This window comes from Sinocyclocheilus rhinocerous, unplaced genomic scaffold, assembly GCF_001515625.1.
Source record: "Sinocyclocheilus rhinocerous isolate Xijiao unplaced genomic scaffold, SAMN03320098_v1.1 scaffold1168, whole genome shotgun sequence".
NCBI lineage: Eukaryota > Metazoa > Chordata > Actinopteri > Cypriniformes > Cyprinidae > Sinocyclocheilus > Sinocyclocheilus rhinocerous.
Genome location: NW_015650373.1, coordinates 1106201 through 1128989, shown reverse-complemented (window position 1 = coordinate 1128989; position 22789 = coordinate 1106201). Strand labels below are relative to the sequence as shown.

Here is a 22789-nt window from a genome sequence, read left to right as displayed (position 1 = left end):
CCCAAGAATGGACACTGACTGCCCGTCTATATATATCCCTCAGAATGGGCCATCTGCGCCTAAATGCTCCCTACCCCTCCAATGCCTCCTTGTCTGGTGTAGGTTTGCAGCAGGGGCCAGGGCCAAGAAGGTACACTGTGCCTTCTCAGAGAGGGCGAGATGGTGGATGAAGCTTAGGACCATACTAAAGATCTGACCTGGACTTAAGAAGACCAAGGATTTGCTAAACTAGGAATCATTTCAGGTTTTGGCTCTTTTTTTTGTGGGAATTGAGAAGATTTCACATTTAGGAGATCCAAAATGGAGTCAGGAGGTGGCGGTGGTGGTGGGGTGGCAGCTTTGGCCTCGTTCATCATGAATGAAGAAGAACTCAAGAGAAAGCAAAGGGAGAAACTCAAGAAACTGCAGGCCACAGGAGGAAACCCTCGACCTCCACGTTCCTTGTTCTTCTTCACGCTCAAAAACCCTTTCCGGAAGACCTGCATCAACATTGTGGAATGGAAGTATCCTTCAAACTTACATCCAATTTGTTTCCATAGTTTTAGACTGTGGTTTGATGTTTGTTTAGTTTTTAATCATAATTGAGATGGGCATGATTTAGAAAGGCATCCATCCCCCAGAGAGCTGGTTTAGCATGCATGCCAGAAAAAGCACGCAACCATAACTCAGATCTGTTTTACTCAGCGTCTTATGTTCAACAAAACCAGACTGAGATATTTGCTCCATTTGTGAGGTGGAGAAAATAAAAACAGACACAGTTGTTTTTCATAATCCCCAGGTTTAGTGTGTCTTAAGGTGTGGAAATCTGTCTCAGTTGTGAACTGAAGGTGTTAAGCTTTTGTTATGTGTCAGACTCACCACGGTCAGTTGGAAGCAGTTGGATCAGGTCTTTACACTGAAGATGATAAGGATGAACCCCAGTCTATTTACAGTCAGCAAATATACTATAAATAAGACTTCAAGCTAATGTTAATTGACTCAATTTACAGTTTTTATTGTTTTGGCTTCATAGGGTTTTTAGCTATTAGATTGACAATTTTGTATATGTAAATATGATTAAATGCACTTTTGAAGACATTTGAATGCTGTAAGAATCTTTAATAACTACAAGTTCCTAAATTCACAACAAGAACAAAAATCAACTGTGCTGCAATTCAGAAAAAGTTGGAAGCGGCTTCTTAACTTCCGCTTTGAGACCACGCTTGGAGGCAAAACTGACATATACAGCAAACATTTGCTTTATGAAGTGAAACTTTCATTTCCTGATTAGTTCATTAAGTAAGATGAATATAAATGTAAATCTGAATTGGAGATTATCATGTAAAAGTGTTTTGGCTTTTGTACAGAGGTGAATAGGAAATGTAATTTTGGAGCTCTTTTTTTGCATAGATGTATTTATACAGTTTAATGATATTCTGTCTGTGTACAGCTGTTGTGTGGGATCACTAGTGGACATGATGCTGAGCTGGCAGGGAAATTCTGATTCCACCCTCTAGTGGCAGAAATTCACTAATAATTACAGTTAGTTGGAGACTGCCAGTCATGTAGTTTAAACTGAAACAGCAATAATTTATTATTATAATATTTTTTACTGGACATGAAATCATATATGTATTATATATTATATATTCTGTCCTAGTAAATGTTTACACTGAGGTAAAACCATCTTTACTAGATGGCTTGTGTGTCATTGATTCTAATTTAGTTACTGACCAGATAACTACCCAAAATCTCTCTCGTTTCTTTAGTCACCAAAGCCACTTTTACTTGTATTTGGCACTGGGCGACTGTTGATTTTTGTTAAAATCTGATTTATGCAAATCATTTTCCAATGGTTGTTTCTGCCATGTCTACCCATTGTTTTCCTGAGCAGACTCCCTCAGACCCTTTGAAATCATTATCCTGCTAACTATCTTCGCTAACTGTATAGCTCTGGCTGTGTTTCTTCCCATGCCCGAAGAGGACATCAACAACACCAACTTAACATTGGTGAGATGTTCTTAAACTACACTTACCATTGGAGAACATACATGTTAAAGGAATAATCTCTAATTACAGTTCATTTGCATTAATACATCAACTAATTTTGAAAACAAATGCTACTGCAGGTAGCTACAAAAACATTATGGTACTGCAATTGCAAGGATGAACTGGATTAAAGGGATAGTTATGTTTTAGACACACCTCATGGTGTGTTGCCAGAGAATCTGAGATACTTAAACATGTCCAAGATAAAGTGTTCAGATTGTTGCCTACTCAGGCTTTTGGCCCTTGGGTTGTGAGAGGGACGTATTTGTTTTGAAACTGATATGTGTGCGCTAAAATTTTCGCCCAGTTGGCGTTTGCACAGGACAAATTTGTGATTTGCATAAATAAGCTCTTATGAGTTTAAGTTAAATAGAATTATGGGTTATATACAATGAATGCAATTTAGATCATGTTTTACAAACTAAAAATATACCATGCAGCAGGTGCTGTTTTGTGTCATGGGTTTTATATTTAGTCTTTGATTTGAGATGTGCATGTCCAAAGCTGCAAGTGTGGTGTTTATAAATACACTCAAATCTCAGAAGGGGATTTTCATGACGCATCTAATGAGAAATTAATATAGATTCTATTGACATGACTGTTCTGTCCCACGTTGAGGGTCCACTGCACAATTGCAGTGGACACAGAACTTTGCTGTTCTGCTCTTTTTATATGTGTAACCTTTTTTTTGTTTCAGCTATATAAACACTTGAATTAAACATGATAAATCCTCTTATTTCATGACTCAAGCTTTGACGGTATGTAGGTCACACACTCTTTCCACTAGCATGTGCAGTCATATTCTCCTCTCTCAGAACATAGAGTGTTATTACATTTCAGAGGGCACAAATCTGAGACCCACTCACTTATTTACTCCCCTGGGTTTAGTGACTTACGCCGGTGGGCCATCCATTCCTCAGATACTAAGTCATGAAACAGGAGCTGAGAGTGGGTCTCAGTAGACATGGTCAGAATGAGGTTGATATGGCCTGTTAGTGTAGAATGAGAGGCTGTGTGCTGTGTAAACATACTGATTAGATCCTCACTGCACAGTTTTCAGTGGCACCTTGCGCATGTTTTTTTAACAAATGATCTATGCGATACAGTTGACAGTGTGTTGAAGCTGCTAAAACCCCCTCTAAGATATATAGTCATTTTAGGATATGGAAACTACAAAACATGAAGAACAAGAAAGTTGAAGAAAATGTCTTGTAGGTTATACATTCTTAATGTTAAAATACTTTCTCCCAACCCAGCTTAATATGCAGATATGGGTCTGAATTCAAATAAATAAAGAACAAAATAAATGTTTTTTAACTCTGAATTTGTATCTTGCAGTTCTCAGAATTGTGAGGGGAAAAAAGTCAGAATCGTGACTGTATCATGTTTTACACCCCATTAATCCCTCTTATAACATTGTTTGTTTCCTTGCAGGAGAGTCTGGAGTACATCTTCCTGCTCATTTTCACTCTTGAGTGCTTCCTAAAGATTGTAGCGTATGGCCTCCTGTTCCATGAGGGAGCCTATTTACGAAATTGTTGGAACATGTTAGACTTTGTCATTGTGTTCATGGGGTAAGATGACATTTAAAATGTCCAGAAGTCATAAACAAAACACCCTGAAATGATTCCTAAAACTGTCCTGAACTCAATTCAACCATAGATTTTTTTTCTGTAGAGTTTGTGCAGTATTAATAATGCAATAAAAGCTGGCATTTTTAAAATGAATTTTCACATTTCTTAAATAATAGCTCTTTTAAATTGCCTCCGCAGGCTCTTCACACTTGGTGTGGACACCATCAACACAATAGCAGGAGTTCCCAAAGAGAAAGGAGGAGGGTTTGATATGAAGGCTCTTAGAGCATTTCGAGTCTTGCGACCACTGCGGCTCGTATCGGGAGTTCCCAGTAAGACTTTTAAGCACCACAATTAGGGCAACATAGGACTTTAAAGCTAGGTCCTTAATATACCTTAATATATAATTATTATAAGTATACTCCTATAATATTTCTAACAAACTGAGGCAGTGTTGAGTGAAAACAGATTAAATAGGTGCTTACAGAAATGTAAATGTGACCCTGGACCACAAAACCAGTCATAAGGGTCAATTATTCGAAATTGAGATTTATACATCATCTGAAAGATGAATAAATAAGCTTTCCATTGATGTATGGTTTGTTAGGATAGGACAATATTTGGCTGAGATACAACTATTTGAAAATCTGGAATCTGAGGGTGCAAAAAAATCTAAATATTGAGAAAATTGCTTTTAAAGTTGTCCAAATGACGTTTTTAGCGATGCATATTACTAATTAAAATTAAATTTTAATATATTTACAGTAGGAAATTTACAAAATATCTTCATGGAACATGATCTTTACTTAATATCCTAATGATTTTTGGTATAAAAGAAAAATCAATCATTTTGATTTGATAACCCATACAATGTATTTTTGGCTATTGCTACAAATATACCCCAGCGACTTAAGACTGGTTTTGTGGTCCAGGGTCACATATATGTACACGCTTTGTTAACTGTCTTGTAAGATTACAATATAATCATGTCTTTGTCGAATGTTAAAAAAAGCTGGTTTGTTAAAAGTATATTTGTTGTCATCCAGGCCTCCAGGTGGTAATGAGCTCTATTCTGAAGTCCATGTTGCCCCTCTTCCACATTGCATTGCTGGTCTTCTTCATGGTCACCATTTATGCCATTATGGGTTTGGAGCTGTTCAAGTGTAAAATGCACAAGACATGTTACTACCAGGGCACTAGTGAGTCTTTTTATTTGGAGACTGACATCAAACATATAAAGTGAATCTCATAACTGAAAACAAGTTTTAGATATGTAAAAGAAATTAATCAGTAATCAAGATCAATGTTTTCAACCTCTGTTTCAGATATCATTGCCATCAGGGAGAATGAGAAGCCATCGCCATGTGCTCAGGCTGGACACGGGCGCCGCTGCACCATCAATGGCACTGAATGTCGGGCAGGTTGGCCTGGTCCCAATTTTGGCATCACCCATTTTGACAACTTTGGCTTTGCCATGCTCACAGTCTTTCAGAGTATCACAATGGAGAGCTGGACTGATGTGCTCTACTGGGTAATTACTTATGGGCATGTCAATCCTCCTCTTTACTATCTTGTGGAGAGGCCAGAAGACAAATATTCATTTATATTATCAGGCAATAATTAAACTTCTCTATGCTAAAGTTAAATCATTACTGATAGACTACTATAAATGTATCCATCAGTATAGACTATATATAATACAATTAAATTATGCTGATATTCAGACCAACAGGATAACAAGGCTGATATTAGTTTTACACAGTTCAATAGACAAAAACCAACAATAGACAACCATATATGACCTCGCATATTATGCAGCATCTCGCACATGACATAGTGTCCTAGAAATCTGTGCTCAAGTTAAAAGAAATAAATTTTGTTTTAAATGGCATCTCTTTTTTTAAGGCAATAACATGTGTGAAAGACCCCTTAACTCTTGCGCGTCTCCAGGAAATACACAGAAGTAGTGTTGCATTCCTGAACGAGTCAGTGTGTTTGAACTAATTTGGTTTAATGACTCATTCATAAAAACAGCCACACACCAAATACACAAAATAATGATCTTTAAAAAAGCATCATATGACCCCTTTAATACATCATTTCCAAATCTTACTACCGTCTGTCTTAACTTTTCAACTTCCTTATTTTCCTGCAACAAATCACAAGAACTGTTACTCTGAAGTAATGAGAAGAGTGCCTTATTAGTCCAACTACTATCTTACTACTACTTACTAGTCTAAGGAATGTATCTTCGGCTTTTGCACAGGAACTTGCTCTGTGATTTTAAAATATTTATTTATTAAATAAATATTTAAAAACATGTATTGGTTTGTATTTTTTTGGGGTTAAATGTTGTTAATTTTTATTTATATAATTAATTTTATTTATTTATTTATTTATTCATTCATTCATTTTATTTTTATTTTATTTTATTGTTTATTTTTTTATTTTTTTATTTTTTTTACAGTAAATGACCTCTCATACACAAAATTCATGTTTCCTACACCAACACTCTTGTTTCCTCTCATGGGTCTTTAGGTACTGGACATCACTTAATAACTTAGTGGCATCCTTACTCAACTCAGTGAAATCCATTGCCTCCCTACTCCTGCTCCTCTTCCTCTTCATTGTCATCTTCTCCCTCCTGGGTATGCAGGTGTTTGGTGGGAAATTCAACTTCCCTGACAGAGTGATTCAGCGCAGTAACTTTGACAACTTCCCACAGGCCCTCATCAGTGTGTTTCAGGTACTCCACTTGCAGTTTTAGTGAAATTGTGCTCTGACAACGGAAGCTGTTTATGTGACATTGGGCTTCATTATCAGGTCCTAACTGGCGAGGAGTGGGACTCGATTATGTACAATGGAATCATGGCTCATGGTGGACCTCAATCCCCAGGAATTCTTGTCAGCATTTACTTCATAATTCTGTATATCTGTGGAAACTGTATCCTTTTGAAGCATATGTCATTATTTTCATGTCCCTGTTAATTTGTCCGAACTGATTAGAGATGATAAATGGGAATTAAGTGTGTTTAAAAGAATATAGCAAAGCACTTAATCTAAAAGAAACATTTGCCATTGTTTCTGCTTCTAAGTGCGAAGTATTTCAGAACCAATCATGTTGTATTGTTGTGATGAGGCTGTTTGGACTTTTCCTCAGCAGGCTGTTGATTAGTCGTTCTCTTGAATGTGTTCTTGGCTATCGCGATAACAAGGCTGATATTAGTTTTACACAGTTCAATAGACAAAAACCAACAATAGACAACCATATATGACCTCGCATATTATGCAGCATCTCGCACATGACATAGTGTCCTAGAAATCTGTGCTCAAGTTAAAAGAAATAAATTTTGTTTTAAATGGCATCTCTTTTTTTAAGGCAATAACATGTGTGAAAGACCCCTTAACTCTTGCGCGTCTCCAGGAAATACACAGAAGTAGTGTTGCATTCCTGAACGAGTCAGTGTGTTTGAACTAATTTGGTTTAATGACTCATTCATAAAAACAGCCACTTTCGCCACCTACTAGTGCAAAGATGTAAACTGCAGAAAGAGAAAAATCCCCACCAATAATGCACAGAGTGACAGTTTGTCTATATAGAGCAAGATTTTTGGAACAAATTCAAAATTCATGTTTGTCAAAATCAAATATATTAGTGATGATTTGATCTTTTAGATTCATGATGCCATGGGGAATGACTGGCCCTGGATCTACTTCTTGACTCTGATGCTTCTGGGCTCCTTCTTCATCCTGAACCTCGTCCTTGGAGTACTGAGCGGGTATTAGCTCGAGCTACGTTTTTAATAAAAAGTTTTAATACTAACTGCTTATTCTCTACTTAAAGTTTGGTCAACAAGTTTGGAAGTGTGAGATAAACTAAAACACAATTGTACATGTTTTTTTATTATTATTTCATCTAAATGCACTCTGGCTGGATGAGTCTACTGAATGGTTTATGGGACACAGATCTGTTCAATCAACTTAAATGACTCACCTTATTGAGAGACATAGAAATACAAGAATATCACATGACCAGGAAGCCATTTCAGCAAACTCAACTTCATGGTTAAGTGGCCTAACTGAGAAGAGTTTTTCCTTTATGCAGGGAGTTTACTAAGGAAAGGGAGAAGTCACGGTCACGAGGAGAGTACCAAAAGCTACGAGAGCGACAACAAATGGATGAGGATCTGGAAGGTTACATGGAATGGATCACTCATGCTGAAGTTATGGATGGAGATTATGAGGGTAATGGTGCTACTACAGTCCTCTGTCTGTCTGTCTACCTCTATATCTGATGTCATTCGAATGAAAATTTCAATGTATGTATATTTGATAAAAAGCACAGGAACTGCATCTTTAAAGTTTCTCACTACTTTGATACTCTCCAGCACTTCTTCTTCTTAGAAAGAACACTGATTCAGAGACAGACAGTTTGTACAAGATGGAGGGGATCAACAGGGTGATCTATTTCTAGTGAGTGTGCAATCAAGAACAAAAATATTCATCATGATTTAACCGAAGACTGATTTTTCATTTATTGTGTAATCCGCAGCCGTCTCGCACGCCGCTGGAACATTGTTTTACGAAGGAAGTGTCATGTTTGGGTCAAATCTAAATTCTTCAACTGGTGGGTTCTCCTTGTTGTGTTACTCAACACTCTGGTCATTGCGACGGAGCATCATAACCAGACTGAGGGGTTAACAAGTTTTCAAGGTCCGTTCCATTAAGCAATACATTGCAATACATTAAGCAATACAAGATTCCCAACTCCTATTTAGTTTTTTTTTTTTGGTTGTTTTAAGGAATCTTTAAAAATAGAATGATTCAACAGAATCATTCATAATTCTATTGATTTTTATATATATATTGGCAAATGAAGTGAGATCTTGATGAGTCTTGGTCCTGTTTGCAGACACTGCCAATATAATCCTGCTCGCCTGTTTCACGATTGAGATGGTTATGAAAATGTATGCGTTTGGTCTGAGAGCCTACTTTATGTCCATCTTCAACCGATTTGACTGCTTTGTGGTCACGATCGGAATACTGGAGATCATCCTGGTTGTGTCAAACATCATGACACCACTGGGGATCTCTGTGATGAGGTGTATACGTCTCCTACGCTTATTCAAGATCACAAGGTACTTTCATTTATTTAAATCTCATTTGAAAGAGAAAGCAGAGGAGAAAGCCCGAAGGAAACTCATGAGGTAAAAGAACATCTAATTAATACTTTTATCTCAGCAAGGGTGCATTAATCTGATCAAAAGTCATATTTATTATGTAACAAAAGATTTCAAATATATGCTGTTCTTTTGAGCTTTTCATCATAGAGTCCTAAAAAATGTTGTTTCCACAAAAAAATTAAGCAGTACATTGATAATAAGAGGAAATGTTTCCTGAGCATCAAATCAGCATATTACTCTGTAAAAAAAAATCCTTAAAATTTACGGTAAAAAAACGGCAGCTGTGGTTGCCGGAATTTTACCGTAAAAAAATACAGTAGCAACATTTAAGGTTTTACCTTTTTAACTTAAATTTACAGTTAAATACCGTAATTTCATTAAGTGAAATAATGTTAATATACCAACCTATTGAAGTACTGAAATCTGTTTTGTACCTTTGTAATACACTGATAACCACCAAATGCAGGTGATGATGAGAAAGTCACATGATGAAACAAAGCCCATCACAAGCAGCTTTTAAATAATAACATATATAGAAGGTGCACAGTGTCATTCACACAAACACTAAACACCATCATGGTAACACACATGACACTGAAATAATGCAATAAACATTCATTTAACAACATTAGGTGTAACACACAACCCTAATATACAAAACTGATAAGAAAAAACTAAGAAGAAACATAGTTATTTCAACAAAAAAACATCAAATTTGAAATGTAACGCAGGGAATTCTGGGAATGTCAATTTACGGTTATTCACTGTAAATTATAGGCCTACGGTCTTTTTCACTTCCAAAAACGGTATACTACCGTAAAATTACATGTAATGTCCAATACAGATTTTCACCGTATATAGTAGGGGAATTTACCGTTAACCATTTAACAGGTTTTTACTGTAGCATTTTTACAGTCTTTTACCATTAAATTCATGGTCATTTTTTACAGTGAATTATTTCTGAAGGACTATGTGACACTGAAGACTGGCGTAATGATGCAGAAAATTCAGCTTGGTCATCACAGAAATAAATTACATTTTAAAATATATATAAAACAGAAACAGTTATTTTAGATTGTAATAATATTTGACAATTTTACTGTTTTTCATTTTTTATGTTTGAGCAAATAAATTCAGCCTTGGTGAGCATAAGAGACTTCTTTCAAAAACATTTAAAAAAGTCTTACTGACCCCAATCTTTTGAATGGTAGTGTATTTGCATATCTATATATTACTAAACAACATTTTAACTTATTTATTCAAATAAGAACATTGCCAGAGAAAAGTGAGGAGGAGAAGGCCCTGATGGCTAAGAGACTAATGGAGTCCAGGTCAAAAGCTGAGGGAATGCCCACCACAGCAAAGGTATGGCCGACACGAAAGAGCTCACTGTGCTTATTTTAGATAAACCTACTGCAATACTTTGACTAGTTGGCCTTGTGTCTAGCACTATCAGGATGATCCACCACATCGGGTCTTCAGTCAATCACATCAAATTTTAGGCTCTGGCGCTAGCTTATTGTTTGCTAAATAAACAAAATGTAAACGCCTAAACCAGTTTCATCATGTTTTTATCTCCAGCTCAAGATAGATGAGTTTGAATCAAATGTTAATGAAGTGAAAGACCCCTTCCCTCCTGCAGACTTTCCAGGTAAGGCTGAAGAGTTTAAATATCAACTGAGGGCTCTGCACTCCATAAAATGCTGGCTCAGACCTCACAGTACATCTCGAAACATGTAAAGGAAGAAGTCCAAAGATAGCTGATCTGTTATAAGTAAAATGTATTATTAGCTCCAGCTTCCAAGCTCATTTATGGAGCGCATTTTAAACCACAGGGCTGGCTATTTTCATTAGATTTTCGAGCTGTGCAAAATTAAATTAGCTTCACAGCATAAACGGCTTCATGATCAATGCTAATCCAAATACATCTTATTTCACACAAGTAGATCACAAATAAAAGCATAGTATTTTTGAGTTGACCAAGCTGTAATCCTTCTCTCCTGCTCAGGTGATGATGAGGAAGAGGAACCAGAGATCCCAATCAGCCCCAGACCCAGACCCATGGCCGACCTGCAGCTCAAGGAGACAGTGGTTCCCATGCCTGAGGCCAGCTCCTTCTTCATCTTTGGCCCACAGAACAAGTGAGGCTTTATGCCCTGATTTATAATACCATGCAGACCACTAAAATTAAATTTAGAACTAGACTTTAATTGTGCCTAACAAATGGCCGCAAAATGATTTACTGTTGCTGTCTGATAACTGATGCTGTCTGTCGAAAGGTTCCGGAAGCTTTGCCACAGGATCATCAACCACACGACCTTCACCAACATCATCCTCCTCTTCATCCTCCTCAGCAGTATCTCCCTGGCTGCTGAAGACCCCATCGACCCCCATTCATTCCGAAACAAGGTGGCAAAAACTTTGATTATTGTATTGCTTTTTTAACTGAACTATTAGTTATCCGTTAAAAATTTACATTCACTAATTCCTTTCACAGGTCTTGGCCTATGCCGATATTGTCTTTACGACTGTCTTCACCATTGAAATTGTGCTGAAGGTAATGTGATCGTCAACTTGATGTTACTTTCAGATTTGTGGTTTGGCTGACATTTAATTCAGCACTGACCTGTGCATTTTTAGATGACGGTTTATGGAGCGTTCCTGCATACTGGCTCTTTCTGCCGAAACTCCTTCAACATTTTGGATCTCATTGTTGTGGGTGTTTCCCTCTTGTCCATGGGCATGGAGTAAGTTCAATAATATTTTATGTTGTTTCAGTTTTTTAGTATACATTACCCATCATATTAATGCTTTGACAAGATTATTTTTGTCTTCCACAAGGAATATATAAATTACAAAGACAACCTATTAAATAAAAAATATCAGTTAACTGTTCTCGCACATGCATTATTCCACTGATGAACACCTACAGCATTTTTGTACGTAATTCAATATGTACAAACAGTGTGTGAACATATGTGTGAACAGCATAGTCTAATTAGCAAACAAATGACTCTTAAGAGCCAGTTCTTTTCGGTGAATTAAAAACACATAGCACAACCAAATGTAGTTCAGATGATTCTTGAATAAATGACTCTTATGAGCCAGTCCTTTACAGTGAATCAAAAATATTTAGCCCGACTAATGTACAGTAGTCCAAGTGAGTCTCAGATCCATTCAGCTCATTGAGTGTAGTCCAACCGATTCCTGAATGAATGACCCTTGTGAGCCTGTTCTTTTCAATGAATCAAAAACACATAGTGCAACCAATACAGTTCAAACTTTTCTTGATTGAATGACTCTTATTAGTCAGTTCTTTTTAGTGAATCCAAAACATAATGCTCGACCTGTGTATTCCCATTTGAGAATGAATGATTCTTATGAGCCTGTTCAGTGAATTAAAAACATATAGAGCGTCCAATGTAAAGAAACACATTGTGAGATTTGTTGGTAGTACTTTCTAAAAAAAGAAATGAAATTAATCATACAAGTTAATATTTTTGTAATTAAAATACAGTCAAGGCCACTAACTGAATTGCATTATTGGATTGCAGGTCGAGTACCATCTCAGTGGTGAAGATTCTCAGGGTGTTGAGGGTACTAAGACCTCTAAGGGCCATCAACAGAGCCAAAGGGTTAAAGGTGGGTATGCATTCAGCATCTTAATGAAAAAGCTGCTTTGATTTGTTATGTAGCATTTGTCTGTGTATTTAAATATGGATAGCTGCCATTGAAACTATAGTTTATATAGTATAGTATAGTATATAGTATAAAGTATACTGAGGACTTTTCGAATGCTACTATTATATGGTTGGTTTTGGGCCAATCTTCAAAGCATGATACAAATTAGGCACTAAATATACTCAAATTTTCATCTCCAGCATGTGGTCCAGTGTATGTTTGTGGCCATAAAGACCATTGGTAATATTGTCCTGGTCACCATGCTCTTAGACTTCATGTTTTCCTGCATTGGAGTGCAGCTCTTCAAGGTGAGACAACCACCGTAATGTGCTTTAAAACCTTGCGTTTTAAAATGGAGGAAGTGACTGTATGCTAAATGTATTACCTTTATTTAGGGCAAATTGTACTCTTGTACGGACCCCCTTCAAACGACAGCAGAGGAGTGTCAGTGAGTATTTTTAGCCACATTTCCTTAAATGGTGTGCTTTTTCCTCTGAATGTTGCTGCTGGTATGTATCTAAAACATTGCTTTTGGTTGTTCTTAGGGGAACATTTTTAAAGTATGTTCAAAACTCTCTTCATGACATGGAGGTCCATCAGCGCAAGTGGGTCAACAGCGATTTCAACTTTGACAATGTGCTGAACGGCATACTGGCTCTCTTCACCATCTCCACATTTGAGGGCTGGCCAGAGTAAGTGTGTGAAAATCTCATCCTATTTTTTTTTATCTTCTTTTAACATTGTTTCATCAGTCAAGAACATGTTTCACACAAAACCTTCCTTCACTCACCTTCAACAGGATCCTATATAGGGCTATAGACTCAAATGCAGTAGACACAGGCCCTTTGTACAATAACCGGGTGGGCATCTCCATATTCTTTATCATCTACATCATCATCATCGCCTTCTTCATGATGAACATCTTTGTGGGCTTCGTCATCGTCACTTTCCAAAAACAAGGAGAGCAGGAATACAAGAACTGCGAGCTGGACAAGAACCAGGTAACCAGTGTGGTCTTTGATGTTCTTCACATGCGATTTGTGTGTATATTGAACGATAAAAGTTAAACAAAATATCCTTTTTACAGTATACTGTATATCAACATTTCAAATACCTGGTTTAACTCCACTTTTATTGTATATACAGTATCTATCAGGTTTATGATGCTAATGCAACTGGGCTTACTGTGCTGTCATTTTATAATCATCTTCTCTTGCCGTCTCACCCCTCACCAGCGTCAGTGTGTACAGTATGCACTGAAAGCACGGCCCCTTAAATGCTACATCCCGAAGAACCCGCACCAGTACCGTGTGTGGTACTTTGTGACCTCCTGTTACTTTGAGTATCTCATGTTCTTTCTCATCATGCTCAACACGCTGTGTCTTGGAATGCAGGTAAGCAGTTAAATAGCAGTTACCGTTATTTACAGCTAATGATATTCATCACTACTGTTCAAAAGTTTGGGGTCAGGGAGATTTATTTAAAGAAATTAATACTTTTATTCGGCAAGGATGCATTAAATTGATCAAAAGAGGCGGTAAAGTCATTAATAATATTACAAAACATTTTAAAATATATTAAAATAGAAAACAATTGTATTTGTAAAAATTGTAATAACATTTCACAATATTGCTGTATTTTTGATCAAATAAATGCAGCCTTGATGATCATAAGAAACTTCCTTCTAAACATAAAAAAAATCTGATTTTGAGTGGTAGTCTAATTCAGTCAATATTTGGCTTTTTTTTGGGGGGTGGGGGGTCTTTTTTATTTTTTATTTTGCATATATACCGTATTGATTATTTTCCATTATTTCAGTAAATACTATGTAATTTTATTGCTGCATGTAATATTATTTTTCATTAAATTTATATTGCCTTTAATTTGACCATTAAAAACCTTAACATTTACCACTGTTTTCAAGCCAATAAAGTAAAGCTTAATCCCATTCAGTCAGTATGTTAGTCAGAACAGTGTTCAGTCTGTATAATAGTTTATAAAACAATTTCAAAATGGCTGCTTTGTTAATCTGTTGTCTCTCTTCTCTCTGTGGTACAGCACTGCAACCAGTCCGATCACATAACCAAACTCTCTGACACCCTCAACCTCATCTTCACTGTCCTGTTCACTGGCGAGATGATCGTCAAACTCATTGCATTCAAAGCAAAGGTACTCCTGCTTCCTCCATATAAAACTGTGTAAGAAGATGTGCTCTATTTTATGACATTATTGGTATTCTGTGTGTGTCTTGACACAGGGTTACTTTGGAGATCCTTGGAATGTGTTTGATTTCGTCATCGTGATCGGTAGTATTGTTGACGTGGTCCTCAGTGAGGTTGATGTGAGTATGACAATAATTTGAGACTCCACACTTACGTCAAAATATTGTCAGAGTGATTTATATGTTGTGTCAATGTCTCTACAAAAGCGAAAGCATTTTAAATGGCGACCAACAATGGCTTGTATTTTAAACCCGTATTTAGCGATACATGAAGCACAGACCACAGCAAGCAGTCAATGTCAGCATTAGTGCACAGGAGGTACCGATTTCATCAGTTCCAGCTTAGTATTCTTCTCATTCAACCAACTTCACTCATCAGTGGCCATTGATGGGCTCATTTTCATGATTCATTTCACATATGTTAATGAACCACCCTCTTTCCATCTCTCACAGCTGCTTAATACACACCGCTCCACATCTCCAAGAGTGATTTGATGCACTTTTTATTGTCTATATAAATAACCACTTGTTTTGGAAGTGTGATCCATAATTTTGATGTTATGTTGATGTTTGTCTCTGATTCACAAGATGCATTTCCGTTTCTATGATTGTCATCTCTCATCCATCACCCTGACTTCTCATCTCTCTGTTCTCAGGCTGCGCTGGAGGCCAGTGGAGGACTGTGGTGTCTACACGGTTGTGCTGTAAATATCATTCTGCACTGCATGGGACAGACTCTGCTCACATTATCATTTTTTAGAAGCTTAATTGTCCACAAATAAGCATCATACCACATTATGGTGTTGCTATTTTGCTTTATATGATATTATATGCTGCTATTACATTGTATTATATTGCATGACTGATGGAAAAGAGTGAAAAGAGTCTATTCTTTTTTCAGGAAGTGAATCCAATGCAGGCAATAGCTGTAAGTACATTATCCTGGTTTGTTTTCTTTTTAAACACTTGAAAAAGGGCAACTTTAAATATTTATAGGTGGAACTAAATATTTATCTCATAATTTTACTCATTTATAGGATGCAGAAAATGTCAGAGTTTCCATCACGTTCTTCCGGCTGTTCCGTGTGCTGCGTCTCATTAAACTGCTCAATCGTTCAGAGGGGATCAGGAACCTTCTGTGGACCTTTATTAAGTCCTTCCAGGTCAGACAAGATAATTACACATCACATCTCCGTGACAAAAGAAAATGAAATGATTAATAATGGCTAGTTAAGAATATATAAGGATCATACGAATGTATTAATTTAATTTAATTTAATTTAATTTAATTTTAATTTTATTTATTTTTTAATTTTTTAATTTTTATTGAATCTCTTTGAATTTTACAACAGTAGCTAGGTGGTGAAGACAAGAATTTTATTTTATTTTATGTTATGTTAAGTTTTGTTTTGTTTTGTTTGTTTCAATTTAATTTAAGTTTAGCTTTGTTTTAATTTAATTTTAGTTTAGTTTAGTTTTGTTTTGATTTAAGTTTAGATTAGATTAGATTAGATTAGATTTAATTTAGTTTAGTTTAGTTTAGTTTTGTTTTGTTTTGTTTTGTTTTGTTTAATTTAATTTAATTTTATTTTATTTTTAAATTTAATTTAATTTTTTTATTTAATTTAATTTTTTTAATTAATTAAATTTTTTAATGAAAAGTGCTTTAGCTTTAACTAAATGTATCTTACAGTATATGATGTTGTGTTTCCTGCTTCAGGCACTGCCTCATGTGGCTCTTCTCATTGTCATGCTCTTCTTCATCTATGCTGTCATAGGGATGCAGGTGAGCTTCACTTACCTTGTTTCCTTCATTTGTTTAAATTTCCTGTAGTTGCTCTCATTCTTGTTATCTTATTCTCCAGTTCTTTCTTCCTCTCTCTTTCTCCTTCTCTTTATAGATGTTTGGTAAAGTTGCTCTGGTCGATGGTACAGAGATTAACCGCAACAACAACTTCCAAACTTTCCCTCAAGCTGTATTGGTATTGTTCCGGTGAGTCAACAATGTACTGAGAGAAAAAATGTTTTGCTTGTTTGTTCTCTAATAAAAGTCATTCTTTGCAAACTTGAGAGCTCATATAGTGCAACTCTATTTTTAGTCGAATAATCATGTAATTGATGAATGTGTGGGTTCACAGTGTGGCCACTGGAGAGCAGTGGCCTAAAATCATGCTGGCCTCTATGTACGGGAAGCTCTGTGACCCCAAATCAGACTACGGCCCTGGAGAGGAGTACACCTGCGGCTCCAGCATCGCTGTCTTCTACTTCCTCAGCTTTTACATGCTGTGTGCATTTTTGGTAAGCAAATATGAGGATCTTGTAGCTTACACATGGTAAACTTGGAAATCAGATCAGAATACAGGATCCGACATTGCTGTTTGTTTTAGAAACTAAATCATTATCTTCCTGGTAGATTATCAATTTGTTTGTGGCTGTCATTATGGACAATTTTGATTACCTCACTCACGATTGGTCAATCCTTGGCCCACATCACCTGGATGAGTTCAAGAAGATCTGGGCAGAGTATGACCCTGAAGCAACGTGAGTTAAAGCACACAAGGCTCCAATGCCAGTGTCATCTTATCCTGTAGCTCTGTGCTTCTTGGATATTTATTTTATGATTTGCCCTAAGACATAATAAAGTACACTGCCTTCTGTCCTTATAAAAGGGGACGAATCAAACATCTGGATGTAGTTACTCTCCTGCGGAGGATTCAACCACCGCTGGGTTTTGGTAAATTTTGTCCCCACCGCTCAGCATGTAAGGTAAGACAATTGGCATTTATTTGTTTTGTTTTTTTTTGGTTTCTGTTAAAAGTAAACTAGTGTTCAGAAGTTTTGGGGTTGGTAAGAAATTTTGATGTTTTTTTTTTTATGCTCACCAAGGTTGCGTTTTATTTGATAAAAAATACAGTAAAAACAGGAATATTGTGAAATATTATTACAATTTAAAACAACTGTTTTGTATTTGAATATATTTTAAAATGTAATTTATTCCTGATGGCAAATCTGAATTTTGAGCCCCCATTACTCCAGTCTTCAGTGTCACATGATCCTTCAGAAATCATTCTAATATGCTGATTTGCTGCTCAAGAAACATTTCATATTGTTATCAACAACAATGTAAACAATACAATTAAAAATTGGAATTTAAATTTTTCATTTAGATCAATTCAGTGCATCCAAGACTTAATTTAAAAAAAGTACTGATCCAAAATTTTTGATCAGTAGTGTATTTCAGTGAATATTTTAAATCTGTATTTGTGAACTTCTACCTCAGCGCCTAATTTCCATGAACATGCCGCTGAACAGCGACGGCACAGTGACCTTCAACGCCACACTCTTCGCATTGGTCAGAACAGCTTTGAAAATCAAAACTGAAGGTGTGTAATTAAGATCAAATTCAATTAGCAGTTTATTTCGCAGCATAGTGTTTAATTTACGTTTTTCTGTTAGGAAACTTTGAGCAGGCCAATGAGGAGCTGAGAGCCATCATTAAGTCAATCTGGAAGAGGACCAGTATGAAGTTGTTGGACCAGGTCATTCCGCCCATTGGAGGTGAGATAGCTGCGATGATAGTCATTTATGTTTAAATAACAAGTTTTTTAAATACAATCCATGTCTGACTGTAATGTCATTTCATTGGCTGTAGAGGATGAAGTCACTGTTGGAAAGTTCTATGCAACCTTCCTGATTCAGGAACACTTCCGCAAGTTTATGAAGCGGCAGGAGGAATACTACGGTTACAGGCCCACCAAGAAGAACGCTGATGAGATTAAGGTGCACTTTATGATAAATGTTTGTAGTAACTATCATAAAAAGGACACTTTTCTAGCAAAATACTAATAAGACTTCCGTCTGACTTTGCAGGCAGGTCTGCGCAGCATCGAGGAGGAAGCAGCACCTGAGCTGCACAGGGCCATCTCAGGTGACCTGATCGCTGAGGATGAGATGGAGCGTGCCATGGAGGCCGGAGAGGAGGGCATCTACAGGGTCTGCACTGAAGCATCTTCATAACGAAATAGATAAATGTAGACTAAGACGTCCATTTAGACTTACAGTCTCTGTGTCTCTATCTATGCAGCGGACAGGAGGTCTGTTTGGACTGAACAGAGACCCCTTCTCCTCTGAGCCCAGCAGCCCTCTCTCCACACAGGTGACCAGCCAGAGGCCCCTGCAGTTTGTGGAGACTCGTCTGGAGGATGTAGAGTCACCTCCAGACTCCTTCTTCCTCCCGAACTCTGAGTTCTTCCCTGATAACATGCCAGCAACCAACACCAATAACAATGCCAACTTCAGTGAAGAGTGAGTGGATAACTATAATGAAAAATGCACTTAATGTGTATCTGTAAAGGTCACAATGCTCATTTGATGCTGTTTTTAGTATGTCATCCAGGTTTACATTTGAAAGCGAGTCACTGTCACCTGCTGCAACCAGAAACTATTCATACGAGGACATATGTGAAAAGAGTAGGTGATCGAGGAAAAAAATGAAATAAAGAATAAACAAATTTATATTATCTTTTTTTTTTCATTAGAAAAAGGTTATCTTTTATTAGAAGTCATAAGATTTTTTTCTTTTTAATTGTGATATTGTTTTCAGGTCAATTAAGCATTTTATTAAATTATATACTCAACTCTTTACTGTAATTCAGTCATTTATTTTACATTATTACATTGAAAAAAACGGATTTACTTTTTTATTAAATGTTATTCATTTTAAATACATTTTTATTTAAAGGCACTCTAACAAATGCCACCATATACATTACTGTTCAAAAGTTTGGGGTCAATATAATTTTTTTTTAAAGAAATTAATACTTTTATTTAGCAAGGATGCATTAAATTGATCGAAAGTGACAGTAAAGACATTGTAATGTTACAAAATATTTATATTTCAAATAAATGCTGTTCTTTTGATCTTTGTATTCATCAAAGAATCCTGAAAATCATGTTTTTACTGTACTGTACTGTACTGTAAAAATATTAAAGCAGCACAACTGTTTAAGAATAATTTGCATATTAGAATGATTTCTGAAGGATCATGTGACACTGAAGACTGGAATAATGACTGCTGAAAATTCAGCTTCACATCACAGGAAAAAATTACATTTTAAAATCAATTAAAATAGAAAACATTTTCATTTGTAAAAATATTCTACAATATTGCTGTTTTTACTGTATTTTTGATCAAATAAATGCAGCCTTTGTGAGCATAAAAGACTTCTATTATAATCTATCAAGCCATTTATAATCATTTCACCATGAAAAAATCCAGTTGATAATAATCATAATTACAGTAATCTACACACTTTATTGTATAAATGACATTATTTCCTGTGCAACCAATAGGAGACTCCAGTTTGTATGTGGGCGGGGCCTCAAGCGCTGATGACAGACGGCTGTCAGATTTCACTGTGAGGACCGATATCACACAGGTGTGGACAGGTGTCACATTTCCTGAGCTAAACACGGTCCAGTGACTACTTGATATTCCTCTCTGACTCCTCCGTGTGTGTCTGACTCTCTCAGTTCCCCTATAACCCCTCATATGGAGCGTCAAAGAACCAGAGAGAAGCAACAGAAGCTTCACCAGCCACAGACAAACTCATTCAGCAGGTAAAAGGCCCCAGGCCACATCTCATGTACTTAACATTCATTCCGTACCTTCTCAGGAAAGACTATTGTATAAAATACTATAATAAATACTATGTATTTTGTATGAATCCTCAGGCACTGAGAGACGGTGGTCTAGACTCCTTGGCTGAGGACCCACAGTTTGTATTTGTGACTAGGAAGGAGCTGGCAGAAGCCATTAATATTGGTGTGGAGGATATGGAGGGCATGGCTCAGAGTATTGTTAACGGGCAGAGCGGCAAGGTAACAAAACGTAAACGCCGTCCCATCCCAATTCCACCCGGCACCAAGTCAACCAAACCCAAGGAAAACACTAGTGCGGTGTAGTAACACACTGAGAGACATTCAGCAAATTCATAAGACGTCATCAGCCTAAGTCTTCTGCCATTGTCCAAAATCACTTACTTCAGTTTATGAACAAGTAGTGCACTGGTTGATTTGAAGGGTACTTTTTTCAAAGATGGTAAGAGAAATAACATATAAAAAAAAGGACGCCTGTCTGAACAACGTTACTGCTATTTATATGAAGTCAGGTGATTTTTATTTCTGATGGCTGTTCTGATTTAGGAATTTACCAAACATCCTCAATAAATTTGTTCACACACTGTTCTGTGAACATTTACATTTGAGTGAGTTACATAACACAGACAAATGCCTAAAAACGTTGTAATCTGTGGACATAGAGCCACAAAGGCAAGTCTTTTCTTTGGTTTGTCTGCCACATGTACCTGTGGTTTAAACCTTTTTGTATTTAGTTATAAAATACTGAATGGAAGGATTATCATCCTGACATCTTGTTTACAAGAAAATATTTGGCAGTTTTTAAAGAAGAAATTTAGAAGAAAAAAAAAACATACTGTATACATAAAGCGTACTGGTCCTAAAAAGAAATTCGATTTTATTTCATTTTTTATCTAATTTAAATGGAAAATGTTTGCATGATTGTGATTGACAGGACAAATACAATATGCAAAACACTTAATTTGTGTTTTTACATTTACTCACTTAGTAAATGCTTTTATCCAAAGTGACTTACAAAAGAGGCAGGAAGGGCTTATAATGTCCGATAAAGGCTTAATGAATTGATTTTTATTTGCAAATTGAAGTACATATTCATATGTTTCACATGAGCCTTTACATTCTTCAAAAGAATCTTCCTCAGTGCTCATAATGGGATTGAAAATGAAATGTCGGCCGTTGGCTTATACATGGAGTAACTTCCCCTTTTTTCTGGAGTATGCAAAGGATAAAGGATTGTTTTTTTTTCATTTACCGGCTTGTATATTTGTTGTATAGTACAGCTGAGATGGATATAGGACAGTGGGGATGGGATCAGTGCGTGACGCAGGCTGGATTTAAATTGTGTCCCCATGAGAATGACTAGTTTTTGTGTGTGCACTACCCACAGCCACTGACACATTTTTTGGGCTAGAGGAGTTTTCTAGGGACATTAGATGTAGACATTTACATGTAAAGCATGCACAGCAAAAATACAGTGCAGATACTTGACTAAAATAACACTGAAACATGTTTTTTTTAAAAACTGTTGCTCTAGAAGTTTTTCACTGAGCAACAATGTACCTGTTTTTTTAATCTTCTCAATGTAGCAGCAGAAGTCCTCATATAAAATCATTTTGCTTGTGACTTCACTGAATATTGCAAAGTTGCACCTTTTCAGAGTATAGCTGAACTTTAAAAGAATGTGTTGACCGATGCCACAGATAGACGTCTTAAAGCTGTATTTTCTCTTGTATAATGTCTGATCTGTCATTTCTGTTCAGCACATTTTTATATTTCATTGCAAAGTACAAAATTTTGTTGATGGATTTGGGTTGTTTAGATACACACGTTTTCCCTTTCCACCTCAGCCTGTGTGTGTGTCTTGCAAATGAATATGTAATGAAGTTAAAGTGCAATTTAATAAACATGAAAGAGATGTTCACATTTTTCTTGGGATATGGGAAAATTCTCTCTAGCCATTTAGATTCATATTGTGTTATATAAATGATCTGGAAAATATGCAAATAATTTGATAAAAAACATTTAATATTAACACTTAAAAAATAAACGATATTCAGTTTTTCAAATAAGAGCACAGTAATAATCACATTTTAATTTTACTGAATAGCTTTAATATTAATATAACTGTCCTGTGACTCTATTATTGAGCTTTACATCTAGATTAAATTTGCCTGTGGGCACATACAGATGAAGTGCAACTGCAAATAGCACAAAGCAAAAGCTAGTACTTAAATATTATTATTAATATCATGTTTGCTGTAGACAGATGGTGTGATGAGCGGTCTATGGCCAGTGCAGCTGTACTACACTGTAGAGAGGGAAACTTGAGAGCAGCTCCAGGTACTATTAATACTGCAACACGTTACAGCTCAAGCCTCTTATGGCATGAAACTGAATCCATAAAGCAGCAGAGATGAGAAGTTCAGACACTGTATGAACTGACG

General features: G+C 36.3%; 1 protein-coding gene and 1 long non-coding RNA gene across 2 annotated transcripts; both read left to right on the top strand.

Moving 5' to 3' along the window:
• The first annotated feature begins 79 nt into the window (after positions 1-79).
• Positions 80-22264, top strand: LOC107711920 (dihydropyridine-sensitive L-type skeletal muscle calcium channel subunit alpha-1-like). Its single transcript, XM_016517010.1, has 42 exons — positions 80-503; positions 1884-1989; positions 3463-3602; positions 3801-3934; positions 4649-4801; positions 4928-5133; positions 7278-7381; positions 7708-7847; positions 7991-8075; positions 8155-8315; positions 8515-8809; positions 10054-10150; positions 10367-10436; positions 10794-10926; positions 11065-11194; positions 11283-11342; positions 11426-11532; positions 12340-12427; positions 12667-12774; positions 12862-12914; positions 13012-13158; positions 13266-13467; positions 13702-13860; positions 14525-14635; positions 14724-14807; positions 15344-15391; positions 15589-15615; positions 15725-15850; positions 16408-16473; positions 16589-16680; positions 16826-16985; positions 17101-17228; positions 17357-17453; positions 17968-18070; positions 18144-18245; positions 18340-18467; positions 18558-18680; positions 18772-18992; positions 19072-19157; positions 20040-20125; positions 20220-20306; positions 20421-22264. The coding sequence occupies exons 1-42, from the start codon at positions 301-303 to the stop codon at positions 20649-20651; spliced, it is 5187 nt and encodes a 1728-aa protein (XP_016372496.1). The 5' UTR covers positions 80-300; the 3' UTR covers positions 20652-22264.
• LOC107711981 (uncharacterized) lies at positions 6146-6808 on the top strand. Its single transcript, XR_001636753.1, has 3 exons — positions 6146-6348; positions 6426-6546; positions 6778-6808. It is a non-coding gene; the product is annotated as an uncharacterized LOC107711981 (long non-coding RNA).
• Positions 22265-22789: the final 525 nt, after the last annotated feature.